At 37.2% G+C, this 27,243-nt stretch overlaps 5 protein-coding genes and 2 non-coding genes across 8 annotated transcripts; 1 reads left to right on the forward strand and 6 right to left on the reverse strand.

Moving 5' to 3' along the window:
* Positions 1 to 2,288: 2,288 nt before the first annotated feature.
* LOC125209256 (receptor like protein 27-like) lies at positions 2,289 to 4,674 on the reverse strand. Its single transcript, XM_048108861.2, has one exon. The coding sequence runs from the start codon at positions 4,662 to 4,664 to the stop codon at positions 2,388 to 2,390; it is 2,277 nt and encodes a 758-aa protein (XP_047964818.2). The 5' UTR covers positions 4,665 to 4,674; the 3' UTR covers positions 2,289 to 2,387.
* Positions 4,675 to 5,516: 842 nt separating this feature from the next.
* On the reverse strand, positions 5,517 to 7,255 carry LOC125211839 (high affinity nitrate transporter 2.4-like). The gene has a single exon (XM_048111775.2). The coding sequence runs from the start codon at positions 7,213 to 7,215 to the stop codon at positions 5,632 to 5,634; it is 1,584 nt and encodes a 527-aa protein (XP_047967732.1). The 5' UTR covers positions 7,216 to 7,255; the 3' UTR covers positions 5,517 to 5,631.
* A 5,764-nt stretch (positions 7,256 to 13,019) lies between these two features.
* On the forward strand, positions 13,020 to 14,770 carry LOC125211837 (high affinity nitrate transporter 2.4-like). The gene has a single exon (XM_048111774.2). It carries the CDS (start codon positions 13,072 to 13,074, stop codon positions 14,653 to 14,655), a length of 1,584 nt encoding a protein of 527 aa, XP_047967731.1. The 5' UTR covers positions 13,020 to 13,071; the 3' UTR covers positions 14,656 to 14,770.
* On the reverse strand, positions 14,485 to 17,850 carry LOC125211836 (LOW protein: PPR containing-like protein). 2 transcript variants are annotated; one of them, XM_089066786.1, is made up of 2 exons: positions 15,617 to 17,850; positions 14,485 to 15,458 (listed from the first exon to the last, which is right to left on the reverse strand). In XM_089066786.1, exon 1 carries the CDS (start codon positions 17,770 to 17,772, stop codon positions 15,706 to 15,708), a length of 2,067 nt encoding a protein of 688 aa, XP_088922912.1. In that variant the 5' UTR covers positions 17,773 to 17,850; the 3' UTR covers positions 14,485 to 15,458; positions 15,617 to 15,705. The 2 variants fall into 2 exon arrangements, with proteins under 2 accessions (XP_088922912.1, XP_047967730.1); XM_048111773.2 differs by having other exon boundaries at positions 14,485 to 15,500.
* Positions 17,851 to 18,566: 716 nt separating this feature from the next.
* LOC125213049 (cell division cycle protein 48 homolog) lies at positions 18,567 to 22,553 on the reverse strand. The gene is made up of 9 exons (XM_048113402.2): positions 22,394 to 22,553; positions 22,100 to 22,265; positions 21,331 to 21,559; positions 20,474 to 21,240; positions 20,165 to 20,386; positions 20,003 to 20,074; positions 19,644 to 19,925; positions 19,164 to 19,523; positions 18,567 to 19,086 (listed from the first exon to the last, which is right to left on the reverse strand). The coding sequence occupies exons 1-9, from the start codon at positions 22,420 to 22,422 to the stop codon at positions 18,790 to 18,792; spliced, it is 2,424 nt and encodes an 807-aa protein (XP_047969359.1). The 5' UTR covers positions 22,423 to 22,553; the 3' UTR covers positions 18,567 to 18,789.
* A 2,036-nt stretch (positions 22,554 to 24,589) lies between these two features.
* Positions 24,590 to 24,675, reverse strand: LOC125217274 (small nucleolar RNA SNOR75). The gene has a single exon (XR_007175689.1). It is a non-coding gene; the product is annotated as a small nucleolar RNA SNOR75 (small nucleolar RNA).
* Positions 24,676 to 24,772: 97 nt separating this feature from the next.
* Positions 24,773 to 24,858, reverse strand: LOC125217190 (small nucleolar RNA Z159/U59). Its single transcript, XR_007175609.1, has one exon. It is a non-coding gene; the product is annotated as a small nucleolar RNA Z159/U59 (small nucleolar RNA).
* Between the last annotated feature and the right edge of the window lie 2,385 nt (positions 24,859 to 27,243).

The following is a 27,243-nucleotide window of genomic DNA, read 5'->3' on the forward strand; positions in this document are numbered from 1 at the left end:
ATATAAATAAAATACTTTAAGACATAAAATAGTGATTAATATGTTATATATACAAGTAAAATAAAAATACTTAGCTATATAATACTAGTATTTATTGTGTTTAATATTGCTATCAATTAATGAAAAAATATTCACGTGAAATGTGATTACACTCTATTATGTGTGTTTACATACATAAACATTAAAAATATATATTTATATAATGAAATAGTTTCATAGTTTACAATTGCATCAATGGTTTGTTCAGTTGATGGAAAGAATGGGAATTTAAGTCATAACGTTATGCGTATATATATTATGTATAGGTGTATATACGGGGCACCTATAATTTTCATATTAAATTTTTTGACAATTAGCATGTGTGGATGTGTAATTTCCAGCTAGAAGTGGAGCTATATATATTTCCATTTGTTAATATATTATAGGTATCACACACCATATCACCATTCCAACTTGGTATGTTTAGACTAGGGAATTTTTTCTCAGGTTAGTCCAAATGCATAATTGATATAACTGGATATTAATCAATCATGAACATGACTTATATATATCTTGTCAATGTATGAGAATTAGACATTTAATATTGATTAATCATTGTTTTATGACAATCTTTATCTAAATGCATATACATATAATAGGATATAATCAATCATGAACTGCAGAATCTAGTCTACACAAAGAATTATTTAAGAGATAAGACAGATACGTGTACAAGAAAAGATGGAGCCGGCCAACTATTGAAGTTGTGCCATCATAATCCATTTGATTTTTAATTAATTAGGCTAATTAATATACTATCTCCATCAAAAGGCGTTCCACTTAAAATTAATATCGCGTAGACCGCTACTGTAGTGTGATGATTAAACATCTAATTATCTTAGTGCGGAATATCATTTAACTTATATGTCATCATTTTTTTAAAGAATTTTATATCCCCACATTTTATTTTTTTATGCTAGTCTATATTATTATCTATTTTAATTAAAAATTAGTACGGAGTACTATATTTTAGTTTAAGTGTGTAGAGTATGAACTCTTCACGGTTGTTGGAATTAGCAAATTAACTACTCCTATAATTTTATTCATCCTACTAAATAAGTATATATAAAAGCCGGCGTGACATACGGTAGCATCGAAATAAATATACTGAAAAGTCAAAATAAACAAAAGTTTATTAAGAAGGATGCTATTTATTAAAATAATACGTACTCCGTAACAACGTATTAAAAGGATGATTTAATTTACAGTGGATTGGTTTAAAAAGTGCTAGTATTAGATTTTTAGTACTACTACTTTTTATGTGATCTGTTTTCATATACGTATATATGTATAAATTCAAATAATTCGAATTTAAGATTTATTCAGGGTAATGCATTTTTAGTTCATGTAGTAATTATAGTAGTCGGTCAAACTTAGGTAATTATGAGAGTGGTACATACAGACATAAAAAATTTATAGTCCAAACCAATATGATAAGCATGTGTACCTTTTCTAATCGAAGATGATTATTTTTAGTAGCCCTTCACATCATCATCCCTTGGTCTTGAGTCTTGACTATTAGATGAGATATTGTATTCTTTTCAAGAAATACTCCTACTTATTATTTTTATGCTGGTTGAACTTGAAAGGATATATTTTTACAAATTCAAATTGTTATTAGGGCATGGGCCCAGGTAAAGTCCAAAATGCCTAATGGAATGTGTTATCATTTCGAATAAGGAGGAGAAGAATTTTCATTTTGGGGGACTATGATACGATAAAGATAAACGATACTACTTGTTATAAAATTAATTTTGGGATATAAGATGATAAATACTGATTTTATTAATAATAAAAGGCTATAGTGAGTAAAATGATAGAGCTATGTATAGAAACCACAAGATCAATAAATTTAATCAAATCTGTAATTATAACTTATTTTGTCAATCGTCAATTTTGTTTGGGCTCATATATATACCATTACCAGCCCAATCTATTGACCGCGATTCATGTCACCTACTTTTCTGGCCCAATATGCCGTCTCCGCAACAAAAAACATTTTTTATAATTAATTAAATACAGAAACTTGGAATCATAGCAAAATAAATGGGATTTTTATCGTAAACGGAAGCTTTCAATTGTTGTTTTTCTTAATGATTATTGGTTTTTGTTCTTATAGTTGTGACCGCATCCATTTAGAATCCGGTTTTCGGTGAAGAATAAAAGAATTTGATTGATTATAGTAGTACTTGTTTAATCTGATTTTGGTGAGCAATGGGGTATTGTAAATAATGATGATATGCATGCTCTGATTTTAAATAGCATTAGAATTTGAAAACATAGAATTCAGAGTAGAATATTGAAACAAGAAATTTGAAAATCAGAAGAAGCAACATCAATAAGCATCACTATTGTCTCCTCCTATGTTGATTCATGGCTGCTATTCTTCTCCTTGGTTGGCGGTCGGATATGTTTGCAAGAACCTCATCTACCTTTCCAAAGTACATTTCTCTCAAACATGGGCACAACACAAGTAGCCATATGGTGCTTCCTAACCCCACAATGTATCCAACCTCACCAGATATATAATTCTCCTCCATATTCGACTTTCCATCTCTCTGCTGGTTTTCATGTTCTCGTGGATCACGGTCACTGCAGCTTATGCCCATAGGAAAACCGCATAGCCCTGCGTTTCCTTCAAATGAATAATATTCAAATGTTGCAAATTGAGGACTATCCGGTATCCGTCCCACCAGCTTATTGTAGGACACATTGAAGACTGCAAGGTTATTGATATGTCCAAGCTCAACCGGGATCATCTCTGTTAGTTGGTTCACTGAGAGATCAAGTGCTTCAAGGGCCTCCATGTTCCCCAACGACCTTGGGATTGTGCTGGTGAGGGTATTGTGGGATAAGTTGAGATAAACAAGCGAGCTCAAATAACCTATTTCTTCTGGTATCTCTGCATGGAAATCATTATCAGAGAAATCAACAGATGTAAACTCTGTCCAAATCTTGGGAAGCTTCAGCTTCGAGCCTTTGATCGTTAGTGTCACCTCGTCTTGGTAGTAGAAGTTTTTCAGATTCAGAAAGTCAAAGTGGAGTTGCTCTCGCCTTGACTGCCCATCGCTGCCTAGCACCATTCGGCTCCAACTCGAGAATCCCACTTGGTAGAGAGAGCCACTGAAGTGGTTGGAAGATATGTCCATGATTTGAAGATCAGGCCAATGTTTGGTGCATGTGATCTCTCCATGGAATTTGTTGGAGCGCAAGACAAGCACGCGTAAGCTAGAGGGAAGCATGCACGGGAAGCCCCCATCGATGTTGTTATCTCCAACATTCAACACAGTTAATGAAGTGCAGTATTCCAAGGACTTTGGAATTTTTCCTCCTAAGTTGTTACCATTAAAATCCAAAGTTTCTAGGCCACAATTTTCAGAGAATTCATCTGGAATATCACCACTGATGTTGTTGCTCCTCAGGCTGAACACCCCAAGATTCTCAGTGTTTTGGAGCAGACAAGGAGGTATATTACCACTCAGGTTATTAAAAGACAAATCAACAACTTGAAGATACGCAGCTTCGCAGAGGGTGGATGGAATTGTTCCGCTCAAACTATTACTCGAAACAGAGAAAAAAATGAGATTGGAAAGGTAGGTTCCAATGTTGGTTGGAATGGCCTTGTCAAACTTGTTGTTTGAGTAATCTATGTACAGAGCTCTTTCTTTAGGCAAGGGCAACTCACCCCCGAGATGATTCGAGTGCAAATCCAGAACTTGAAGAGAATCAGGAATTCTATAAGGCTTCTGTAGATCCACAAAGTGATTACAAGAAAGATTCAATTGCCAAAACTCTCCACTCCCTATCTCCCATATCCAGTTGGGAATTTCGTCTCTGAGTCTGTTGTTTGACAGGTCCAAAAATCGCAAACTAGATTGGCTGCGAAGATCAGGGAAATCGGAAAGGTTGCAAGAAACTAGGCTCAATTGGTAGAGTTGGGGAAATGTAGAAAAAGGTGAGTTGATGTTGTTTACATCAACAGATAGGTTGTTATGGGAAAGATTAAGAGTTGTGAGATTCTGAAGCCTTCTGATCTTGTCAAGTCGAAAAGTGCCATTGAAGAAGTTGTTAGTGAGCGAGAGAAGCTGAAGGCTAGCCAGGTTAAAGAAAGAGTTGGGAATAGGCCCTTCAAGGCGGTTTCCACTCAAATCTAGCTCTTCCAAGTGAGAGAAACTAGGAGACAGAAACTCATCAACATGGCCACTAAAATTGTTGTTGGAAAGTTTAAGTTGCTGCAGTGAGGGAAGGCTAAAAAGAGATGGTGGGATGCTCCCACTGAGTGAATTGTATCCTAAGTTTAGCTTCTTCAGGTATATAAAGCTTGAAAGCGTAGATAGATCCTCAATGGTACCTGAAAGAGCCTCGTAGTCGAGCTGCAAAGTGATAACACGGCCTGCAGCGTCGCATTCCACACCTTGCCACTTGCAGCAATCTTCTTCCATCTGATCCCACTGCACTAGCTTTCTCGAAACAGAAGAATCGAAGGTTAGGTTGTTTTTCAGCTCAAGTAACAATATTTTTTGCTCATCTAGGCAGTGATTGTATGCAAGAGTGAAATTTGTTATGCTGATAGTAATTAAAGTTAGAGAGATGATGAGAAACTGGGGAAGCAAATAAATTGTCATACTGTAGTTATTATTGATGAGACTATTATGCAAATGAATTTGTGGCTTTATAGAGCCAAATTAAGTAGTTAAATGTGATACTATTCGTCTTTAAACTACAAAGTTTCCTAGTAGTTGTCGTGATTTTTCTTTTGCCACTACATATTCTTCCTATCTTTATCAAAATTTTATTTTGGAGTGTAGTGCAATATTTTCGAAGTTATACTACTATTTATTATGTGGACGTATTTCACACTCCATCAAGACTAGATTGGACACTAAGTCTTGGCTTGATCTTCTTATGCTCCCTCTCATTTTTCAACTTATTAATCACGTCTTGTATTGACTCACTAAACGTAAATAGGCAATTGGAAGACTTTAACATATATAACTTGACTTTGAACCCTTCAAATTTGCTACAAGTCCTTTTTCTAGGTATCATATTAGCATTGTTACGATGGAAATGATATTGAGTTAACTTAAGAGTAATAATCTTCCTACTCCATATTTATGCTGATTGGTGGGTTCCCTGTTATTACCCATAAAGACTGCTCCTGTATCTGCGTTGATTATATAGCGTGCTGTAGAAAACTAGCGGAAGTCGGAATTTGGTGCATATTCATGTCTGCTATGTCAAGATTCCTCTGTTTCTATATATATGTGGAGTACTTACTAACAAATGACATAAATACTAAAGTTATTAGTTGTGTAGTTCCTTTTTCTGGTTAACTTTGCATTACATAATATAGTTAGTATATGTAGAGATCATATTTGCTGATAAGTTACAGGTTTGGTTTCAAGACAATACACCGTTTACCTTGATATTGTATATACTCCACATTATTTACACGAAATATGCAGACAGCGAAAACGGACTTAAAAGAGAGCTGGGAATTGGAAAAATTGGATACATATATGGTATAATGATCAATGGAATGGTTGATCATTCACAGGGAAAATGAGTATGAAAAAGCAGGTTGTGAGTTGATCAAACATAGTTGGGAGTAGCGTTAGGTGGGGTGGGGGCAGAGGCGATCCGGTTGCCACGCTCAGATCGGCTGTTCTCAGCGAACTTGAGGCTGTTGTGGTGCATTCCCTTCTGCACCTCCTCCTCGGTGTACTCGGCAGTGTAGTAGTGCTCTTCGGAGGCCTTCTTGGACGCAGGAAGGAACATACTTCCCCACTGCGGGAAATGCACTAACATGACCGGCAGAGTGCAGCATATTATCATTATCCCCATATACTCCAATCCCTCCTCTGTGGTGTATTTTGAAGTCGAGAAAAACAGCAGCTGTGTCAATCCCGATCCAAAGTTTCCTCCGGCCCCAGTGAGCCCGGATATGATTCCAAGTGATCTCCTTGAGACGAACGGAATGACTCCAAAGGTGGCTCCACAGGCAGCCTGCGCTCCGATTGAGAAGATGATCATAAAGGCGACAGCGAGAGGAAGATTATCCGCCCTTCCCAACAGAAGGCAGAAGACGCCACCGAGCGTCTGGAGGATCCAAAGCGTCCACAATCTGCCCCTCATCCCGAAATATCTGGCTGAGTAATCAGAAGCAAAACCACCGAAGGGGCGAGCGAGGAGGTTGGCCATCCCGAATGTGGCAGCGATGATTCCAGCGAGATGGAGCTTCAGATCGAATCTGTCGTAGAAGTATTCAGCGATGACGTTGTCGGTGGAGAGCTCGACTCCCATGGAGTAGCCGTAGAGGAGGACGAAGATCCATGTTCGGTAGTTGGTGACGGCGTACCACAAGACCTTTCCAAATTGGTCCTTTGCAACATCTCCTTTCTTCTGAAGAGCGCTGAGGTTTCCATCAGGTAAGTCTTGGCCTAATGTCATCACCAGAATCCCCATTATGATATGAAGCCATCCCGGGATGAAGAAGGCGATTCTCCACGCGGTGAAGGGAGTCGATCCCGTCTTCTTGATGATGTCGAACAGCACCGGCATGATCAGCTGAGTGGCGCCGCCTCCCATGTTCCCCCATCCGGCCGCGGTCCCGTTGACAGTGCCGATGATCTTGCTGTTGAACATGGTGCTCATCCAGTACTGGCACGACACGAACGTCGCCAGTGAGAATCCGATCATGAACCGCACCGCCACGTACCCTCCCGCCGACGACACGAACGACATGCAGAACACGGTCGGGGCCGACAGCATCACCAGGAACGCGCACCCGTAGCGCGGCCCCAGGAGATCGCACACTGCTCCCATCACCAGCCTCGAGAATATACTCCCCGACACAGACGCCACTCCCGCGTTCCCGATGTCGCTCTTTGTCAGGTTCAGATTGTCGCGGATGATCGGCACCAGAGGCGCCGCCGCAAACGTGGAAACGAAACAAGTGAAGAAGGAAATCCACGAGAGGTGGAAGGTTCTCATGTGAGGGTTTGCAAAGGAAAACAGCTTGAATTTTTTGGCCTTGTGCTCCGAGTCCACCGGAAGGTCGAACTTCGCGGTAGTGTCAGTCGGAACGATCGGGGATGCCACCGAGAAGGCATGCACCGGCTCCCTGCCGGTGACTCCATGCATGGAGCTGCCAGGAGACCCTTCAATGCCTGCCATTTTTTACTTACGAATGAAATGTAGTAGTAAGACTTAATTTGATGGAAATAGGTTAATGTGTAGGAGGATTTTATAGATTGAAACCAAAAGGAGTTGACATTCTAATAATAAGCCACTGGAGATTCAAACAGGCAAACAGATGTGTAAGAGAATGATGCATTTCGCCGCATCGGACCCCATCGCATATACCAAAGGAGTACTTGGTCAGATATTTATGAATTAATAATACTAAATATCCTATAACTAAGGGTTAACAGCAATTACAGTATATGATACACAGAAGGGGCAGACTGTCAACAAGCTGTTTGGCCTCATGGACTCACCAAGTAAAGTGTAGTCAAATGTTATATGATACATCACTACTTATTTCAAATTGGAGTTTTAAATTTCATTTATATACGTATACACATTGCACTCGCACACAAGACTTGCCTGAATTATACCAAATGAAGTAAACAATGATGGAGCTTTTTCTATAAACTGGGAATATTTATTTCCAGCATAAATATTAGGAGTACCACTACATGATGCTCTCACTTTAATTTCATCTTCTTTTTCTAGCTAATTGATGAATTACATATTCTATCAATTTTATTCATCTCTTTTGCCTTCTTTATTATTTTCCTAAGGAGGAATTACATATTCTATTTCATTCAATCTTTTCATGTATATGAATTGATGCAAGTTTTTTCCTTTTCTTGTTGATTTACAAGTATGATGAATGAAAAGGTCAATCGATGTTTATATATATACTTTAAGAGATGACAGATCATTATCTTGAAGAAGAATAGGGTTCCAAAATTTGAGATGCTACATGCAAGACTCATCCTGGAAATAACACACAATCATGAAAAGTAAATAAAGCTGAAAGTGGCATACTCTATTTCGTTCCTTCGAGACTACGTCTGTGTCCAATGCAAAGTTAAAGATTTTCACTATATACATGATTTTTGGATACTGAACACAAGGAAAACATATCTATTTGAATACAATAGCAATCAAGCCCTCCTTAATCCATTATTTAAAATTCTACTTCAGCCAGAAAACGTGGGGTTACCAGAATCAGCTGGCTCTAGTGTTCAGTCCTATTCATATTCCACACCTCAATAAAATTTGTTTTGAAAAGTTTTATATAATTCTGATATATAATCAAATTTATTTAATTAAGGTAAGTTTTGGTGATTCACTAGCTAGTTCTCTTGGTGCATATTTCTTCATCATATTCTTAATTTCACTAGAGAGAAGGGTTCAAAAACATGACACTATATATTAACATGGCCATTTATAATAATGCAAGAATGCAAGAATGTCGTAATTTGATGATGCTTGATTTATAATCAATAATAAACAGAGAAAAGTCTGCATCCCCTTAATACACATTATTTGTTAATGATTAAGTCAACTGATTGTTAAGCATAATCTATTATTGTTATACATAACAAGTTGTCGCGTGTAGATGCAGACACAATATAGTCAAATGAGTGTTTTATTTCCCACTTAACCCTTCACAATCTCTTAGAGTTCTTTAACATAAGAGACCTTATTAATTTCCTATGTATATAGGATTATAGATTATACATGTCCAAACTGAATTTTAGGAGTCGAAGATTAAAATATATATATATATATATATATATATATATATATATATATATATATATATATATATATAATCTCTCTCTCTCCTCTCTCTCTAAATATATTGCTATGTGTGGGGAAGGATTTAAGAATGTTAGGATATCATACCGTACTGGAATTGACTTTTTAAAATTGTGTTGTCATAATACTTCAATAATTTGTCTTAATATAACGCTATAATACAAAAACTAATTAGTGTTTTATATTTGATCACATCAAAGAGAAATTTATGGAGAAAGATCCAATATCTTCCAAAAACTTGAAATTAGTTGTATGAGGAGTTTTTTTCAAGGTGACAAAGAAAAATATAATTTGGCTGCTCGATTTATCTCAATGGGAAACTAATTTCGCTGATGATCTGTGCATGAGATTTTTTCTTAAGAAAGTAGAATATATTTTAAAATCATAAGGTATTTCTTCGTCAATACAAAAATTAATTTATTGGAGTAAACTTTGAATAAGCAAGAAAAGAGATAATCACCATAAACCTATACACAATTTGGTCTTAATACGTATCGAAGGGTACATGCATAAGCTCTTTCGCGTTTAATTTTATAAGGTAGGGCTTTATTTTATTGTCACGATTCATGAATTTGACGATTATTTTTCAAAATCTATTTAATTAGAAATCATGTATAATTCATTAAACTGTAGTAATCTACAAATACGGTATTTTGTAGTATTATCAAATTAAATTCATATATGAATGTTTTATGAAATCAAATTAGACAGTTAAGAAATTGAACAAATTGAACAAATTTTCACTTTTTTCTTGATGCTATTGTGCCATTTTAATGTTAATACTGTAAAATAAGAAAATAATAAAAACCAACTTGATGTAGTTACAGCCGACGTTACCAAAAATAGAGCACAAATAGAGTGATTGGGTGAAAACGTTACCAAAAATAGAGCACAGATGTAATTTTTTTAATTTCCTTTTCAATTGCTAGAATTTTTGGACCATTTATATTTAGTGGGAATAATTGTTTGCATAAAGTTTTCGATATTGACTGAAAAAACTAGAATTTCATTGAATTCTTGTATGATTCAATTATTGTTGCAGGTCAATTGACATCACAACGTTGCAATACTAGTAATATTAAAGCAAAGAGGAATGAAATATTTCGAGAAATATATCCAACCATTATCGGCTGAACGCAGAAAAACTAAAATTTCCTCAGCACAATATATTCTTAGAAAAATATCCAAATTGTCCTTATCCACTTGAGCATATACTTATAAGAACAAAATTGTACGGTGCATTCGTGTGCAAAAACAAAGTCAAGTACCATTGCATATATATAATTGATACTAGTAGTTTTCTAAGTTGGTTAATTACACATACCAAATTTTAATATTTCAGTGGGGCAAGGTTGTACAAATAATTAATGGTATAGAGTTAATTTTGTCAGTTGTGCAGGATTATCATATTGACAAAGATGATACTACCCTCCTTTTGACATTAGACTCTCATTTGTTGACATGGATTTTATGAAAGTATTAAGAAAAGTAGGTGAAAAAAATAAGTGAAATATGAGTCTTATACTCCCCCTGTCTCATTAGAATTGAAACGTTTTCCTTTTTAGTTTGTTCCATTAAAAATGAAACGTTTCATAAAATGGAAACATCTCTATCTCTACTTTTTCATCTCTCTTACTTTACTCTATCTTCATTAACTCACAAAACAACACTATATAAAAACTCGTGCCGATTCCCAAATGTTGCATATTTAATGGGACGGATGGAGTATTTATATATTTGTGTGATTCGTTGCTAACTTTCTTAAGTTGCTAACGTTGCTAATTCATTAATGCAGTGTATTAAAAATGTCAACACAATGACATTGAAATGTTAACATAAACTTAGTTGATATTATTACACTATGTTGACATTGATATTTAAAATATCAACACAATATATTATGTTGACATTTTAATGTGATTGTTGACATTTTTAATACACTGCGAGTTGAAATGTGTTGATATTTTTAATACACGGTTGACACTAATTTAAATGAAATGTGAGTTGAATAAGTTAGTGGAATGTAATCCTTTTAACATTTATAGTAGAAATGAACTGGGACTCTTATTTGCGAACAAACTAAAATAGAAAAACAAGACTCCTATTCGCAGACGGACGGAACGAGTGTTTAACTATATTAATCCATTTTCGCATGTTAAATATATAATGCAAAACTAATATGTATGTATAGTCAAATATTATGTATTAATTGAAGTTGGAATTTAACTAAATTCAAAATTCTCAAGATGGAGCAATCACAATTTGGTTAGGTGCTCAATTAAATTCCATTATTGAGATATAAATAAAAAAAGTTAACTTCCTTAGACACTAAATTATGATAACATTAGCAATAAACCATATATCTATATAATTAAACACTATGTAATTTACCTATATTGCGCATTATGAAATCTGCACCGTCCAATATGAGGACTATTTTTAATGGACAGAGAGATGGTGTTGTTTTCTTTTGGTTTTCTATTTTTTAATGGAAGGTGAGATGATATTGTTTTTCTTTTGGTACAATAGAAATTTATGGTTGCATATCCCAGTTCAATTGTTTATTTTAACCATTAATAATTAAACCGATAAGAAAATTAAAATTTTATAATTAATCAGTACTCCGTACTTGTGATCTTTGAAATGGTCTCCGTTTGATCATCAAACATCCTGCTTATAAAAATTTCATCCAACTAATCTCTGAGATCATGCCAACAAGTACTTATCAAAATAAGCAAATTAAAAATGTACGGACAGTTATTCACAAAAATCTGAAACAATGTGAACATTCCTCTTAAATTAGTACTATATGATTTAAATGAAGAATATTTATGTATATAAGATAAAGACGCTCACACACGCAAGTGTATAGACTAGTTGACATTGTAGTATTAATTAGACTCTCTAAGCTTTTGAAAGGGTAGAAGGAGCTACTAATCCACATTTATTAAAGTTATTGTCACAATCTTCCTGGAAAGAAAGTCACCAACATATGAAAATAAATTACAACCCAACATTTGACATTGGAACTTTTCAGTGTTTTATAATTTAGCTCAAATTTCCATTAGTTATTAAGTACTACTCATATTAAATCATATGTATATCACTCATCATAATAAGCATGTAAAAGTATCAATATCTTTGCAACGAATATAATCTCAAGTGTCAAGTCTCATGTATTAGCAGCGTGTGGGTTGTGTAAATCATACTAATATACATTAGTATATATTAATTTAAAAATATTAGCAGTCAATATTTCCAGTATGGAAGGAAGAATAACATCGATGCAACTCAGGCCTCATTGACTTGCAAGTGGTCTAGTTGTTGAAAATTTGTTTGAATAAAGAGAAATACTAGTAATACTTATCATCAGGTGAAGAGACAATCTGTGCAGCTGTATCTGCTGGAAGAATTTTTATTACTATTGCATAAGTACTTTTCAGTAGTTCATGAAAAAATACAAATAAAATAAATAGAACCATCATGCTGTGAAACCAAAATAACCGATTCAGTACTCAACTTTTAGCTTTTGGTTTCATTATAATTAAGCAAATTTACGAGCTCACGTGTAAGAAGAAGCATTCTTAACAACATGGGAAGATTGAAATATTACGTAGCAGGAGATGAGTCATATTCCTTTTGGGAAGGATGGAGTATTTTACAAGTGTGAACTTTGATGGCCATATCTCTAATCTTTAGCTTTATACCTTTTAAGGATCGTATTCTTCTTCCAATATTATTGGGCAGAAAAGGTTAGATATTATCTTTAACCTCACACCATACTGTATTTAATTATCTGTATAATGAATGAAAACAAAAGTTGTATTCTCCCAATATTAATTAGTGCAAGCAACTAGGAAACAAGGATTAAAAAGAGACACATATGCAGTAATAAAATATCTAGAGAGACAGCTTGTAATTGAGTTTACTTTCAATAAAATAAGACATTGATTATTCTGATGATTCTAGGGTTGAGAAATTGGAGATTGTGGGGCCCCTCTTGAATATTAGTTGATCTATTGGATATACGATAGGGTTAAGATGCGGCAAATTGGATTCCAAAATATACTATTTGATTCATCTGTAGCTATTCCCTACCCCCACGGCTCATTGCATTTGTCAACTCCTCCTCCCTATATAAACTCATTGCATCTCCCTCTCCTCATCACCATCAACACAAACATTCGTAAGTAAAAAATGGCAGGCATTGAAGGGTCTCCTGGCAGCTCCATGCATGGAGTCACCGGCAGGGAGCCGGTGCATGCCTTCTCGGTGGCATCCCCGATCGTTCCGACTGACACTACCGCGAAGTTCGACCTTCCGGTGGACTCGGAGCACAAGGCCAAAAAATTCAAGCTGTTTTCCTTTGCAAACCCTCACATGAGAACCTTCCACCTCTCGTGGATTTCCTTCTTCACTTGTTTCGTTTCCACGTTTGCGGCGGCGCCTCTGGTGCCGATCATCCGCGACAATCTGAACCTGACAAAGAGCGACATCGGGAACGCGGGAGTGGCGTCTGTGTCGGGGAGTATATTCTCGAGGCTGGTGATGGGAGCAGTGTGCGATCTCCTGGGGCCGCGCTACGGGTGCGCGTTCCTGGTGATGCTGTCGGCCCCGACCGTGTTCTGCATGTCGTTCGTGTCGTCGGCGGGAGGGTACGTGGCGGTGCGGTTCATGATCGGATTCTCACTGGCGACGTTCGTGTCGTGCCAGTACTGGATGAGCACCATGTTCAACAGCAAGATCATCGGCACTGTCAACGGGACCGCGGCCGGATGGGGGAACATGGGAGGCGGCGCCACTCAGCTGATCATGCCGGTGCTGTTCGACATCATCAAGAAGACGGGATCGACTCCCTTCACCGCGTGGAGAATCGCCTTCTTCATCCCGGGATGGCTTCATATCATAATGGGGATTCTGGTGATGACATTAGGCCAAGACTTACCTGATGGAAACCTCAGCGCTCTTCAGAAGAAAGGAGATGTTGCAAAGGACCAATTTGGAAAGGTCTTGTGGTACGCCGTCACCAACTACCGAACATGGATCTTCGTCCTCCTCTACGGCTACTCCATGGGAGTCGAGCTCTCCACCGACAACGTCATCGCTGAATACTTCTACGACAGATTCGATCTGAAGCTCCATCTCGCTGGAATCATCGCTGCCACATTCGGGATGGCCAACCTCCTCGCTCGCCCCTTCGGTGGTTTTGCTTCTGATTACTCAGCCAGATATTTCGGGATGAGGGGCAGATTGTGGACGCTTTGGATCCTCCAGACGCTCGGTGGCGTCTTCTGCCTTCTGTTGGGAAGGGCGGATAATCTTCCTCTCGCTGTCGCCTTTATGATCATCTTCTCAATCGGAGCGCAGGCTGCCTGTGGAGCCACCTTTGGAGTCATTCCGTTCGTCTCAAGGAGATCACTTGGAATCATATCCGGGCTCACTGGGGCCGGAGGAAACTTTGGATCGGGATTGACACAGCTGCTGTTTTTCTCGACTTCAAAATACACCACAGAGGAGGGATTGGAGTATATGGGGATAATGATAATATGCTGCACTCTGCCGGTCATGTTAGTGCATTTCCCGCAGTGGGGAAGTATGTTCCTTCCTGCGTCCAAGAAGGCCTCCGAAGAGCACTACTACACTGCCGAGTACACCGAGGAGGAGGTGCAGAAGGGAATGCACCACAACAGCCTCAAGTTCGCTGAGAACAGCCGATCTGAGCGTGGCAACCGGATCGCCTCTGCCCCCACCCCACCTAACGCTACTCCCAACTATGTTTGATCAACTCACAACCTGCTTTTTCATACTCATTTTCCCTGTGAATGATCAACCATTCCATTGATCATTATACCATATATGTATCCAATTTTTCCAATTCCCAGCTCTCTTTTAAGTCCGTTTTCGCTGTCAGCATATTTCTTGTAAATAATGTGGAGTATATATAATATCAAGGTAAACGGTGTATTGCATTAGCTAGTATCTTGAAACCAAATTTGTAACTTATAAACAAATATGATCTCTACATATACTATTATGTAATGCAAAGTTAGCCAGAAAAAGGACAGCAAAGTTCAAGTAAGAAATTACACAACTAAATTATAACTTTAGCGTTTACGTCATTTGTAAGTAAATATAAACATATTAAACACAAATGAATTTCAAGAATATGCACCTTCACGGATTGAATTCCAACTTTGCTAGTTTCTGCAGCACGCTATAATCAATGCAGATACAGGACTAGTCTTCATGGGTGATTCAAATGCACGTCCCCTTTCTCACCTCCTTGGAACAGGTTTATAGAGCACAACAGTCACAAATTTTGAACGAAGCAATGAGAAAAACCCATCGCCACCGCCGATCTTGGAGCTTCTCTGTTCTCAATATACAAATGATTTAGAGTGACATTCTGTGGCGATGCACAAGGATCAGTGGATCACTGTGGGGGGTAGCATAGGTGGTTGCCGCTCGTCATCTTTGCTTCCAGGGTAAACATTGTTGTAACTTGCTTCTGGTGAGTTAGGAACATCAAACCCAGCAACTTCTGCTGTGAGAGGAACATCGAATCCAGCAATACTCACTTGATCCTGTAAAAATTTACATTTTAACTGAAGCAGAGACCACATAGCCTGCAAGAATCATAATGAGCATTCAAAATTAAAACCCATAAATATAGATTTCTCAATTGAGTTGCAAGCAAACATCAAATCATTCAGATAGACAAGATAACTAAATCCACTGAAACCTTTGTTTGAAGCAACAATTCTTGGCACTGGATGGTTCCTCTTAGAAGTGATTCGAACTCAATCTACTAGTCACAGAGGAAGCATCTTATCAGCTGAGCAGGGTTTTGTTATCGATCAAGATAGGATAGCTCTCATCAACTGCTTTATAATACAGGTCACTAAGAAGGCAACCCAAAGTAGAATACACAGCCTCTGCTTCTACATGAGATCTGTCACCTGATCTAAAACTATGAACTCCACCACCAACCTGTATCCAGCTGCACCCTGCAACCTTCTTCACCTCCTTTCCTCTCATCCTCCTCATCATCCTACCCTTTTCCTCCCACTCCCCGCCAGATGCATACAGGCTTGCAAGCTGGAAAAGCCTTGACCCTTCATCCCCTTCGATCTCCACCAACTTCTTCTCCGCCATCCTTGCCAGCTCTATATTCTTGCTCGCTCTGCAACCAGTCAAAAACGCACTCAGCACAACACTGTCAGGCTCAATGGGCATCTCTTCCATGAACTTCACAGCCTTCTCTAGCTGATTAGCCCTTCCATACAAATCAACCATACAAGCATAGTGATTCATCTCAGGCTGTATGCCATAATCCCTACTCATTGACAGAAAATAGCTCTCACCTGCTTCGACTAATCCACTGTGGCGGCAGGCAGATAGAAGTGCAATGAACGTGACAGCATCTGGGTGAAGCTCCCACCCCACCATCTCCTCAAAGAGACGAATAGCTTCGTGTTCAAAGCCGTGGTGAGCACAACCAGCGATCATCACATTGTACATGATGGTATCCCTAACCCTTACCCTCTCAAACAATCTCTCAGCATAGAGTAAAACCCCACATTTCGAATACATGTCAATCAAAGCACTCATCGCCTTTTCATCCATCGTAATCCCAACCCTCAACATGTATCCATGAATTTGTTTCCCAGGATCAACTCCAGCTTGCACAGCACATGCAACAAGCATGCTGATGAGGATCACCCCATCTGGAGTTGTCGCATCCACTGCTGCATACTCACGAAACAAAGCAAAAGCATCCTCACATCTCTGCAGCCTCACATAACCAGAGATAACAGCAGTCCACATCACAAAATTCCTCTCAGCGGCTAAATCAAAAAGGCTCCGTGCCTCCCCCATCTCACCGCTTGCTGCATATCCCACAATCATTGAGGTAACAGCAAACACGTTCCTCATCCCAGTTGCTCTAAGAACACAATCAGCATACCTCATTTCACCACATCTCGAATAGATATCAACGATGCCACTACAAATAAACGGGTTCAAAAACATTCCATCCTTCAAAACCCGAGCATGAACTTCCTTCCCAAGGTTCAAGCTCTTCAATGCAGAGCAAGCCACCAATAAGCTACCAAACGTGTGCTCGTTCCAACTGTACCCCTCCCTCGCCATACACCTGAACAGCTCCACTGCCTCCTCCTCGCGCCCGTTTTGAGCATACCCCACGATCATTGTGTTCCACGACACCTCATCATTCAACTCGGGATCTTTTAAGAAAATCTCCTTAGCTATTTCCAGCTGCCCCTCTCTGCAACAAGCAGCTATCAACGCGTTGTTCACGACACAATCCACCACGCCCTCGCCTCCTCGTCCATCAACAACCCTGCAAGCATCCCAGAAGCTCCCACATTTCGAATACATATCTACCAAAGAACTTAAAGCAAAACCACTCCTATCATTCCCGCTCTTCACCATAAATGAATGAACTTGGATGCCATAGCGCAGAACCCGTAGCTTCGCCAATAAATTAAGCATTGTGGTGAGAGTAAACTCATCGATCCGAGCTCCGTCTTCATCAGATTGCATATGGATGAACAACTCAATAGCATTACTTTCATAACCATCGCTGCGCGCATAGCCCGATATCACCAGATTATACGTGACGGTATCTTTGAAGGGGGAAGAATAAAAAAGCTCCTTTGCTTTGGGGAGGTTTCTGCTTCTGACATAAGCGTTTATTATGGTGTTCCAAGAGTAGACGTTGCGGTCGCAAATTTCATCGAACAGTTTATGGGCGTCTCTGGTAAGATGGTGTTTTGAGTAGAGATCGATGATTTGATTGGCCGTGATGATTCTTGGTAGAAGACCGAATTTGACGGCATAGGCATGGAACTTCAGCCCCTCCTTGAGTGATCTCATTTACATTTAAAAATGAACAGTTTCAGATTGAAAAAATAAAGAACACGTATCCTTTTTCTTGGCAACGATTTCGCTGGTATTTATAAATTATAGGGATAGATTATCTTGTTGGTTTATTTATTTTCAATATCGATATATTAAAAGTAAAATTTAAAGTTTACACTACAAGGAACAATTTTCGATACCCAACATTAAAAGAAACGTTTGCTTGATTTTTAGCAAATTTATTAAATCTCATCTTTAAATTTTTCCATGTATACTAATATCAACTTTATTTTTATAATATAGTAAAAGTTAATAGTGATTTAAATCATGAAGTTTGATTAAATTTCAGAATCTGTCCTATGAACTTTGAAATTAGAATATTAGATCATAAAATTGTCTCATCCATGCAATCTTTTATTTTCTCATTTCTCTTCTTATCTTATTCAAATATTGTCATTTTTAACATCATGATTTGTGTATAAATAAAACAATTGAGAAAAATTCAAACTTCATGAATTAATATCCAATTTCAAAGTTTATGAAATAGACCAGAATTTGCTAATTCAACGATTTTATTCATACAGAATATCTGGTCAGATGGAGTCATGTATGCTAATACATGATGTTAGAAAATATTCATTTCATGGTTAACTATCAAGGCCACAAGAGGGATGATATATTGTGAGACAATAGCTAAATCGCAACTAGATTGATATAGGTGTGACAAATAAATGAACAATTTCTCCTGTCTGAATCCAAGTGATCAGTAATAACTTGAAAAATATGTGCAACAAATCAGACACATGTGGTTAGTTCACACGAAATGACACAGATATATAGATAGAGAGATGCCAATCAGTGGAAACAGACAGAAAGTAGTAGTAGTAGAGGTAACTAACTCCATAAATAAATCCTCAAAAGGTTAAAAAAAAAAGTAATCTAAAGATAAACCATTGCTGGTGTCAGGTGAAGATACTCATATAGACTCTGGAAACATAAACTGCAAAGTACTATATATCTGCAACTCCAAGCCTAACTATATAAGTCGTCGTCATCAGCAGCTCCTCCGGCAGGGGCTGCAAATGGGTCGGATCCAGATGCCCCACCCCCGGTGGCTTCAGGAAACCTGAATTCCGTCCCAAAGCCACGAGACTGCTGCAAGGTCTGCGCAAAGGCCTGGTACTTGCGTATATCAGCATCACTCACACTTCTACGAGCATATTTCATCGACTCCTCAAAATGTGAGGGTGTGATCTCCGACACTTCATCAGTCTCGTCTTCATCCATTGAGTCGGGATTATCTAATCTCTTCTTCTCTCTTTCTATGTCCTGAATAAGCAAAAACAACATAGTCAGAAACCTCACACACCCATTATCCCAGGAAGATAGGTTTATGAAACACATACTTTCTCGATGTTCTCTCTTATGGCATATTTGCAAGCCCGCTGACAAATCTCTGTGATGTCTGCCCCACTAAATCCTTGAGTGTACTTGGCCAGAGCTCGTAGATCGACATCTTTGGAAAGGGGCGATTTTCTAAGGCAGGCTTTGAAGATTTGATGACGAGAATCCTCATCTGGCAGAGGGATGTATATCAATTGATCAAGACGACCTGGACGAAGAAGCGCAGGATCAATTATGTCAGGTCTGTTAGTGGCCCCAATAATGAAAACGGTCTTTTTGGCATTCATGCCATCCATCTCCGTGAGAAGTTGGTTGAGAACTCTATCAGCAGCACCGCCTGCATCACCAACACTGCCTCCTCTCTGCACCAAATAACAATATTTAATGACTGTAGGCCATACTCGTATTTTAGCAAAATGAATACTAATTTCCGAATTGTAAATCAACTAAAATATTAATTACTTACGAATAGAAATTCGTACCTGGGTAGCAATAGAGTCGAGCTCATCAAAGAAGAGAACACAAGGAGCAGATTGTCTAGCCTTGTCAAATATTTCACGGACATTAGCTTCACTCTCTCCGAACCACATGGTAAGCAGTTCAGGCCCTTTCACACTAATAAAATTGGCCTGGCATTCATTTGCAATTGCCTTGGCAAGCAGCGTCTTACCACACCCAGGAGGACCATAGAATAGAACACCCTTTGAAGGCGACATGCCAAATTTCTCAAACTTTTCTGGATGTTCCACAGGATATTGAACAGTCTAGAAGAAGATGAACAGGTTTAGTACATTTAAGTATAATCGCTAAATACGAAAATCTGACTACATAGTTAATGTACCTCCTGAAGCTCCCTCTTAACATTTTCAAGTCCTCCAATATCTTCCCAAGAGACATTGGGTACTTCAACTACCTGTTCATAAATTCAACAGAATATTGTGAGTAAATATCACAAAACATGAATACTTGAGGCAAAACATGGATACAACACAAGTTCACTTACTGTCTCTCGCAAAGCAGATGGATTGCTTATCCCAAGAGCAGTATGGAAGTGCTCATTTGTTACGGCCATAGAGTTCAGTATCTCTGCATCAATTGAATCATCTTCCAAGTCGATAACATCCATTTTCTCTCTGATGCACTGTAGTGCAGCTTCTGTGCAGAGAGCTGCAAGATCAGCACCGACATAGCCATGGGTGTCCTTTGAGATTCTTTCTAAATCAACCTGAGAGTTCATTGATATCTCATCAATATTAATGAATGATTAATGTATAACTATGTCTAAATTCCAAGTAAGAGGTGTAGGACGTACATCTTCAGAAAGCTTCATGTTCTTGGTATGAATCCTAAGAACTTCGAGGCGTCCAACTTCATCAGGAACACCAATATCTATCTCCCTGTCAAACCTACCAAACCTCCTAAGAGCAGGGTCAATGCTGTTTGGTCGGTTAGTCGCACCCATAACGATAACATGCGCACGAGATTTCAAACCATCCATGAGAGTCAGGAGTTGGGAAACAATCCTCCTCTCAACTTCTCCATGTGTTTTCTCTCTCTTAGGAGCTATTGAGTCAATTTCATCGATGAAAATAATAGATGGAGCATTCTTCTCCGCCTCCTCAAATGCCTTTCTCAGATTACTCTCACTCTCTCCAGCCAATTTAGACATAATTTCTGGACCATTAATCAAGAAAAAGAAAGCACCAGTTTCATTAGCAACAGCTCGAGCAATCAAAGTCTTTCCAGAACCTGGGGGTCCATAAAGTAGAATTCCTTTTGGAGGCTTCACACCAATTGATTTGAATAGCTGAGGATGTCTCAGTGGCAACTCCACTAACTCACGGATCTGAGCCATTTGTTTCCGAACTCCACCAACATCGTCATAGCCAACTTCATCAAGTCTATCTTCATCCTCTCTCCTGATAGGCTCCCCTTCACAGAAGATCTCGGTGTCAGGAGCCACAACACAATATTCCCCAGGATCTGTCTCAACAACCTTAAATTCCACGCTCCTCATCCCACCTCTCACAAGAAGATGGTCTCCTTTCCTCACAGGGCGATATGCTTCAAGAAAGTATGCTGCATGGACAAATATCAAAAATCAAATATGTTTTCAAATACTCTATATCAGGAAAGAGATACAAATCCCTCAAGATTTTAGTGTCTTACGTTTGAGATATGCATCAAAAAGATCCCCAGTGAGACCTTCTATCGTATCATCTATGGGTAGTATGTGCACACGCTTTCCATATTTAACATCTGGACATTGATGAACAGATACAACATCCCCAAGCCGAACCCTCAAGTTTGACCTGACAACCTTGTTCATCCTAATCTTTGGCTCTTCACATGCATCATCAGCAAGGGCAATGCAGACAGTATCTTTTCTTTTCTTCCCCTGGAAACCAAAATAACATTACACTCCAAGTTTTAGTGCACCGGTGGAATATTTCAAAAGGTTAATACAAGAACATAATAATAACAACCACAACATCAAAAGAACATAAATTTTCAACAGCAGATCATGGCACTACCAAATAGACACAGTTGAAAGGTTTAAATCTAAGGTCCATAGCAGATCATGTCACCACCAAATAGACAATTGAAAAATCACTCGGCATCTGTAAGTTGTTGAATGATCACTTACATCTGTAATTAATAAAATTAAATTCAACCAATAAATCTTATATGAAGAAATTTTCAATTCTTAACTCAGAAGTCATAGTTCTCGGGCAAAGCGATGGAGCCTAATAGACAGATTAGCAGAGACTCCTTCAAGTTATACCAAATTCTTAAGCATAATCACCAAATAAATCATTTTTAAGAACTCCTAATCCATTCTAATCTCCAGAGATAAAACAGTCAGCAAAAGAAAACCCTAAACCTTGCTCTCACCAAAACCTGAAATTTTGAGAAAATTTGCAAATAAAAATTAAACCTTGATCAAAACAGTGTCTCCACGAAAAATCTGGAGCTTCTCCATGGTGGCGGGGTGGAGGGAGACGACGGAGTTGTCGTCGTTGACCGCCTCATCGACGACAAGGCGATTGGCCGCCTTCTTCCTCTCCAAAATCGCGGTTGAGAAGTCCTTCTTCGCACCTTTCCTGCTCAGAACAACCAAAGAAGCATCAGATTTTGGGCGGCGATTACTTTAAAAGCAAGAGAAAGGGAAAAACTGCAACCGATCGAAGACGAGCTGATTCAGAAGCAGTAAGAATTAGGGAGAACTTACGAATCGGACGACTCAGCTTGGTTGCTCATGATCTGAGAATTGCGGTGTTGAAGAAATTGGAGACGAGTGTTGCAGTTTGGATTGAGGTAGAAATAGAATGAGAGCAGTGAGTTGGATATAAGAGCAAATAGAGATACGAGGTGTACGTATATCGGTGCAAATATAGGCACTTAATTTAATTCAACTCTCTTCTATAAATTAGTTTTGGACTTTGCACCTTATCTTATCTACTTACTACTATATCAAAAAAATAAATGTTTTAGATTATACTATAAAAAAATGTATTTTGGGAAAGTTTTTTGTTAGTATTTTGTTCTCTTATTTGCAAGTTCGAACAGTTGTATTCTTGGATATAGCACTTAATAGTACTCCTATTAACCTTTTATTTTCAAGATTAGTAAAAAAAAAAAAAAAAAAAGTAAGATTATAGAATCATCATAGCTGATATACCTGAGTTGTGTCCACTCTCCATTAACATTTAACGCGATTTCTATAACATGAGCAATATACACCCATTAGTCATAACACTGCTGGGGGTGGAATTTTCAAAATATCTATAAACATTGGGCTTTATCCTTGAAAGAAGTGAGTCCAAAAATTAAATTACATGACCAGATATTTTTCTTCGCATCATTTCGCGTCTTTGGAGAAAAAAATCGAAAAAGCACTCGTCGCAAACAGCAACACGTCATCATTGGGGGCTATGAAATAATTGATGATATTATAATTTAAAAATAATTTAAAGTGTGGATTGTAAAAATTAGAGTTGCACACAGGGACTATCACTAAAACATAAAACATATAAATAAAAAAAAGCTAACAGTTAAGAAAGCAGCAGTGACTAAAAAAATGCTATTAATATTACGTAACTTATTAAGTTTCCCTAATATCCATAACTGTGGTAATGATTCAAAATGTCATATATTTTCTTGGTAAATTTTTAAGCCATCTTCAATCAATAAACGCCATAAATTCAATGCAGATAATTAAGAAATGAATCCAACAAGCAGATTTCTATTATAATATATTCACATATTTATGAATCTAAATAATTTTAGATAATAGTCTAAGACTGTTAATTTGGATAAGAAACTGATATCGGGTGCCCAATCCAATCCAAAAAGTTTCGAGGTTTGGTTGTCCAATATTCTAAAATTCAGATAATGGGTAGGGGATCGGGTATTGACTTGCCTATTGTTTCGAATATTGGTTAATATTACCAGATTATTCATTTTTCAAAAGTGGTATCCGATTTTCAAAATGTCAATAATTAAATAGAGTTATGGCCCTGTCATCCTCATTTAATTTCCTAATTTTTAAAACACCTATTTCATTTTTCTTTCTCATCTTTCTTAACAACTTCCATTCTATTACGAACAATTAAAAGAGTACTACAAAGTTAGTCTATGGACAACTGGTGACTAACGTTTCAGTCCCTTGATAATTTTATTACCACAATTAGTCCTAGAACATATGGTATACTTTTCCCCTTTTGCAACATTCCTAAATATATCTATCATTTCTTCATTTTAGCTATATTTTGAACACAGGAAATTTGTATATGTTGTCTATATTAATATATATCCACTAATACACTTTATTCAAAATGGCTACCTGAAATGACATTAAATATTTCTTCAGATATATTTTTTAATATTTGGTTTTCACATATTTTCTTACTGAGAATATTTTTTATATTAATTTTCTCCTTTTCTCATTTTTTATATATTTATTCTCAAAAAATATATTTTTAAATAAAACAAATAGTAATATTTATATTTTCAACCACATAATTAGAATAATATTATTCCCAATAAATATAATTGCTTATTATTTATATATTGAAAGTTTGAGTCCTTATTTTTGTACAAATCGAATGGTAAAGGATATAATACATTAAATTTAGGATCTCAGATTGAAAGGTGGACTACAACAATAACAAAAACAAAGTTATTAAAATATTCAACGGTTATTAGACGAGATTAAGGCTCCTAAATGGGAATATCAATATATAGATTTGAGAGCATTTAAATATTCGAATGGTCCGAATAATTTGAGATCAAAATGTCAAAACTTAAAAATTGTCACATGAGTACGAATCATGGTTAAACAGATTGGCAATTTTTTTAATCTATTTATCACAAAAGCAGCTAATTTAAACAACAGTTGTATATGAAAGAAATGGGGTAATATTGAAACTCTCAGACAAATGCCTCGAATTGTCATCAATATTTTTAAGAATGGATATCAGACTCGTCATCTATGGTTCATCATCACCGAGACCAACAAAACCCCTTCGAAATCAAAACATAATTTCTTCTACAATCAAATGAACACAACTCAAAAAAACCAGTTTTGATATGAAAATTAAAATTGAAAGCATCTTCAGTTCAGGTCTCCATATATCTTCCGCACAATAAAATCTCAGAAGAACGAAAGTTTATGTTTTAATCATCATCAGATGCGTACACGCAGAATAAATATTTTAAAAAGTTGGAAAAATGAACATGATGAAAAAGAAAAAATCAAAATAATGAATCTCTTCAGCCTACATGTATTCAGCACATAAATTTATCTCAGGAGATAAAAGGTCATTAGTTGAATACATCATCAGAGAATAGAGAAAAAAAAATCATAAAACAGCGAGAAAATACAAGGAATTGAGCAAATCAGTAACTTGGAATGCGAAATTGTTGTGCGATGCTATTAGAAGATGGGAGTGGGCATTTATATAGAGTACAATGTCAAACCCTAGAGCTGAATTTGAAGACTAATTTATGGGGCCGATATTCTTTGGGCCTATGAAACTATGCCCTCCTAACAAAACATGTTATTCTGCCCGAGATAAAACACCATAAACTACTAACATTCTCAAAAAATGAACTAAAATTGTACAATTAAAAAAATGTTGTAGTCCAGCATGTTTGACACGTTGCTAATGCCTACATATAGATACTTATATGAATATTTCAAGTGTTTGATATTATAGTTAGTCTATCATGTGAGCCTGTGTTTTATCTCTATGGCCCATTCGAGCCTGCAAATTTTTAATAAAAATAAAGAGATATGTAACTCACCAATTTGGTCGAATACAAATCCTGCCTCAAGTTATTTACCTATAATAAAAAAAAGTTTTACCTTACACCCTTGCTTCAATATCTTCCACCATATGTTGAGTTCAATCTCTTTCCGCGAATACACTTTCTTTGAACTCCAAATGAAAAGTAAATTAAAAGTCCATTACCAAAATTTACATTCGGTGGGTGCATTTTTTTTTATATCAAATCCCTCTCTTTTTTACAATGATGATTTTCTATCTGAGCTATTCAATTTGATATCCCCAAATTCAGTTTCACTGGTATGTTAATTAAAATTGATTTGAGAGTTTCTTACAATTGATAGAGATGAATTTAAGAGAGAGCAATTGTTGGTTTGATGAGTTAAAGGCTGAAGCTTGGTAAATGCTAAGATAGTTTCTCTACTCACATCTAGGGGTGGTTTGGTACGGTATACCGTATCGGGAGTGCCATACCGTATACCATACCGAAAGTTACGGTATGACAAAAACCATACCGATACCGTATCGTAAGTTTTGGTATACCGGAGTTCAGTATACCGGAAATTCGGTATGGCAGTTTTCCATACCGTTACCATACCGTGTTATCGGTATACCGTACCGCATTTCGGTATACCGTACTTTTGCGGTATACCGAACTGCGATATGGCATTCCGATATACCGTTATACCGTGTTTTGCGGCACGACATACCGTTATACCATTATACCGTGAAAAAATCTATTATATCCAAAATATTAAAAAAAAATCTAGTTTTCAACTACTTCAAAAAATAGGGTTCCCAATTTTGATTCTTTTATTTTTATATAATAAAAATTCTTATTTTTTGAAATTTAGTTTAAATATAACATATATAAATATATATTTATATATTATATATATCAATCGGTATACCGGTATACCACGGTATACCGAAGCATCGGTATATACTGAATCTTCGGTATACCGGTATATACCGGCATACCGAATCTTCGGTATATCGCGGTATACCGCGGTATGGGAAATCTAATACCGTTACCGTACCGATCTCTATCGGTACGGTATGATATCGTACCGAAAACTACGATATACCGAAAAAACGGTATTTTCGGTATTTTTTCGGTACAGTAAGTCCGGTATTCCGATATTTCGGTATAATTCCCCAGCCCACATCTATTGTTCTGAACTATCAAGCTTTTTTTACTAGTGTTTTCCTACTCTTTTTCTCTAGATTTTTTATGCTGGCCTTTTTCTCGCATCTATCTACCCAGTTTGGGAGTAGATTTTTCTAAATTTATTTGATCAAAATTCAAATGTGTCTAGCAAATTCTCCAAGTTCTTACCTACTAGTATGCCAACGGAACTCATAGGTGACTATTGTGTATATTATCTAGATATATGCTTTAGACTTCATGTTCTTGGTGCTGTAAATTTGTATAGGTCCACCTAAGTTTTTTAAGAGCACTCCCAATGGGCTCGGCGTTAAACTCGGCGATTTTTCGCCGAAAATCGCCGAGTTTTCGCCGGCCAATGGGACGATTTCAGCGAATTCTCGGCATTATTCCTCCCGAATTAACGCCAACCGGCGATCCATCGCCGAATCATCGCCGCCCACTGTGGGCGCGATTCGGCGATGTTCGGCGATAATTTTTTTTTTTTTTTTTTAACGGCTATATTTATAATTCCACCACTATAAATACTTCCTCTTCCTCCTCCATTCATCACACACAATTCTCTCAATTTTTCAATCTCTTATCTCAATCTTCAATCTTCAAAATTATGAGCTCTAGTTGGAA

Source organism: Salvia hispanica, chromosome 3 (genome assembly GCF_029641045.1).
Source record: "Salvia hispanica isolate PSC_SH4W2 chromosome 3, Shi_PSC_v1, whole genome shotgun sequence".
In the NCBI taxonomy this organism is placed as follows: domain Eukaryota; kingdom Viridiplantae; phylum Streptophyta; class Magnoliopsida; order Lamiales; family Lamiaceae; genus Salvia; species Salvia hispanica.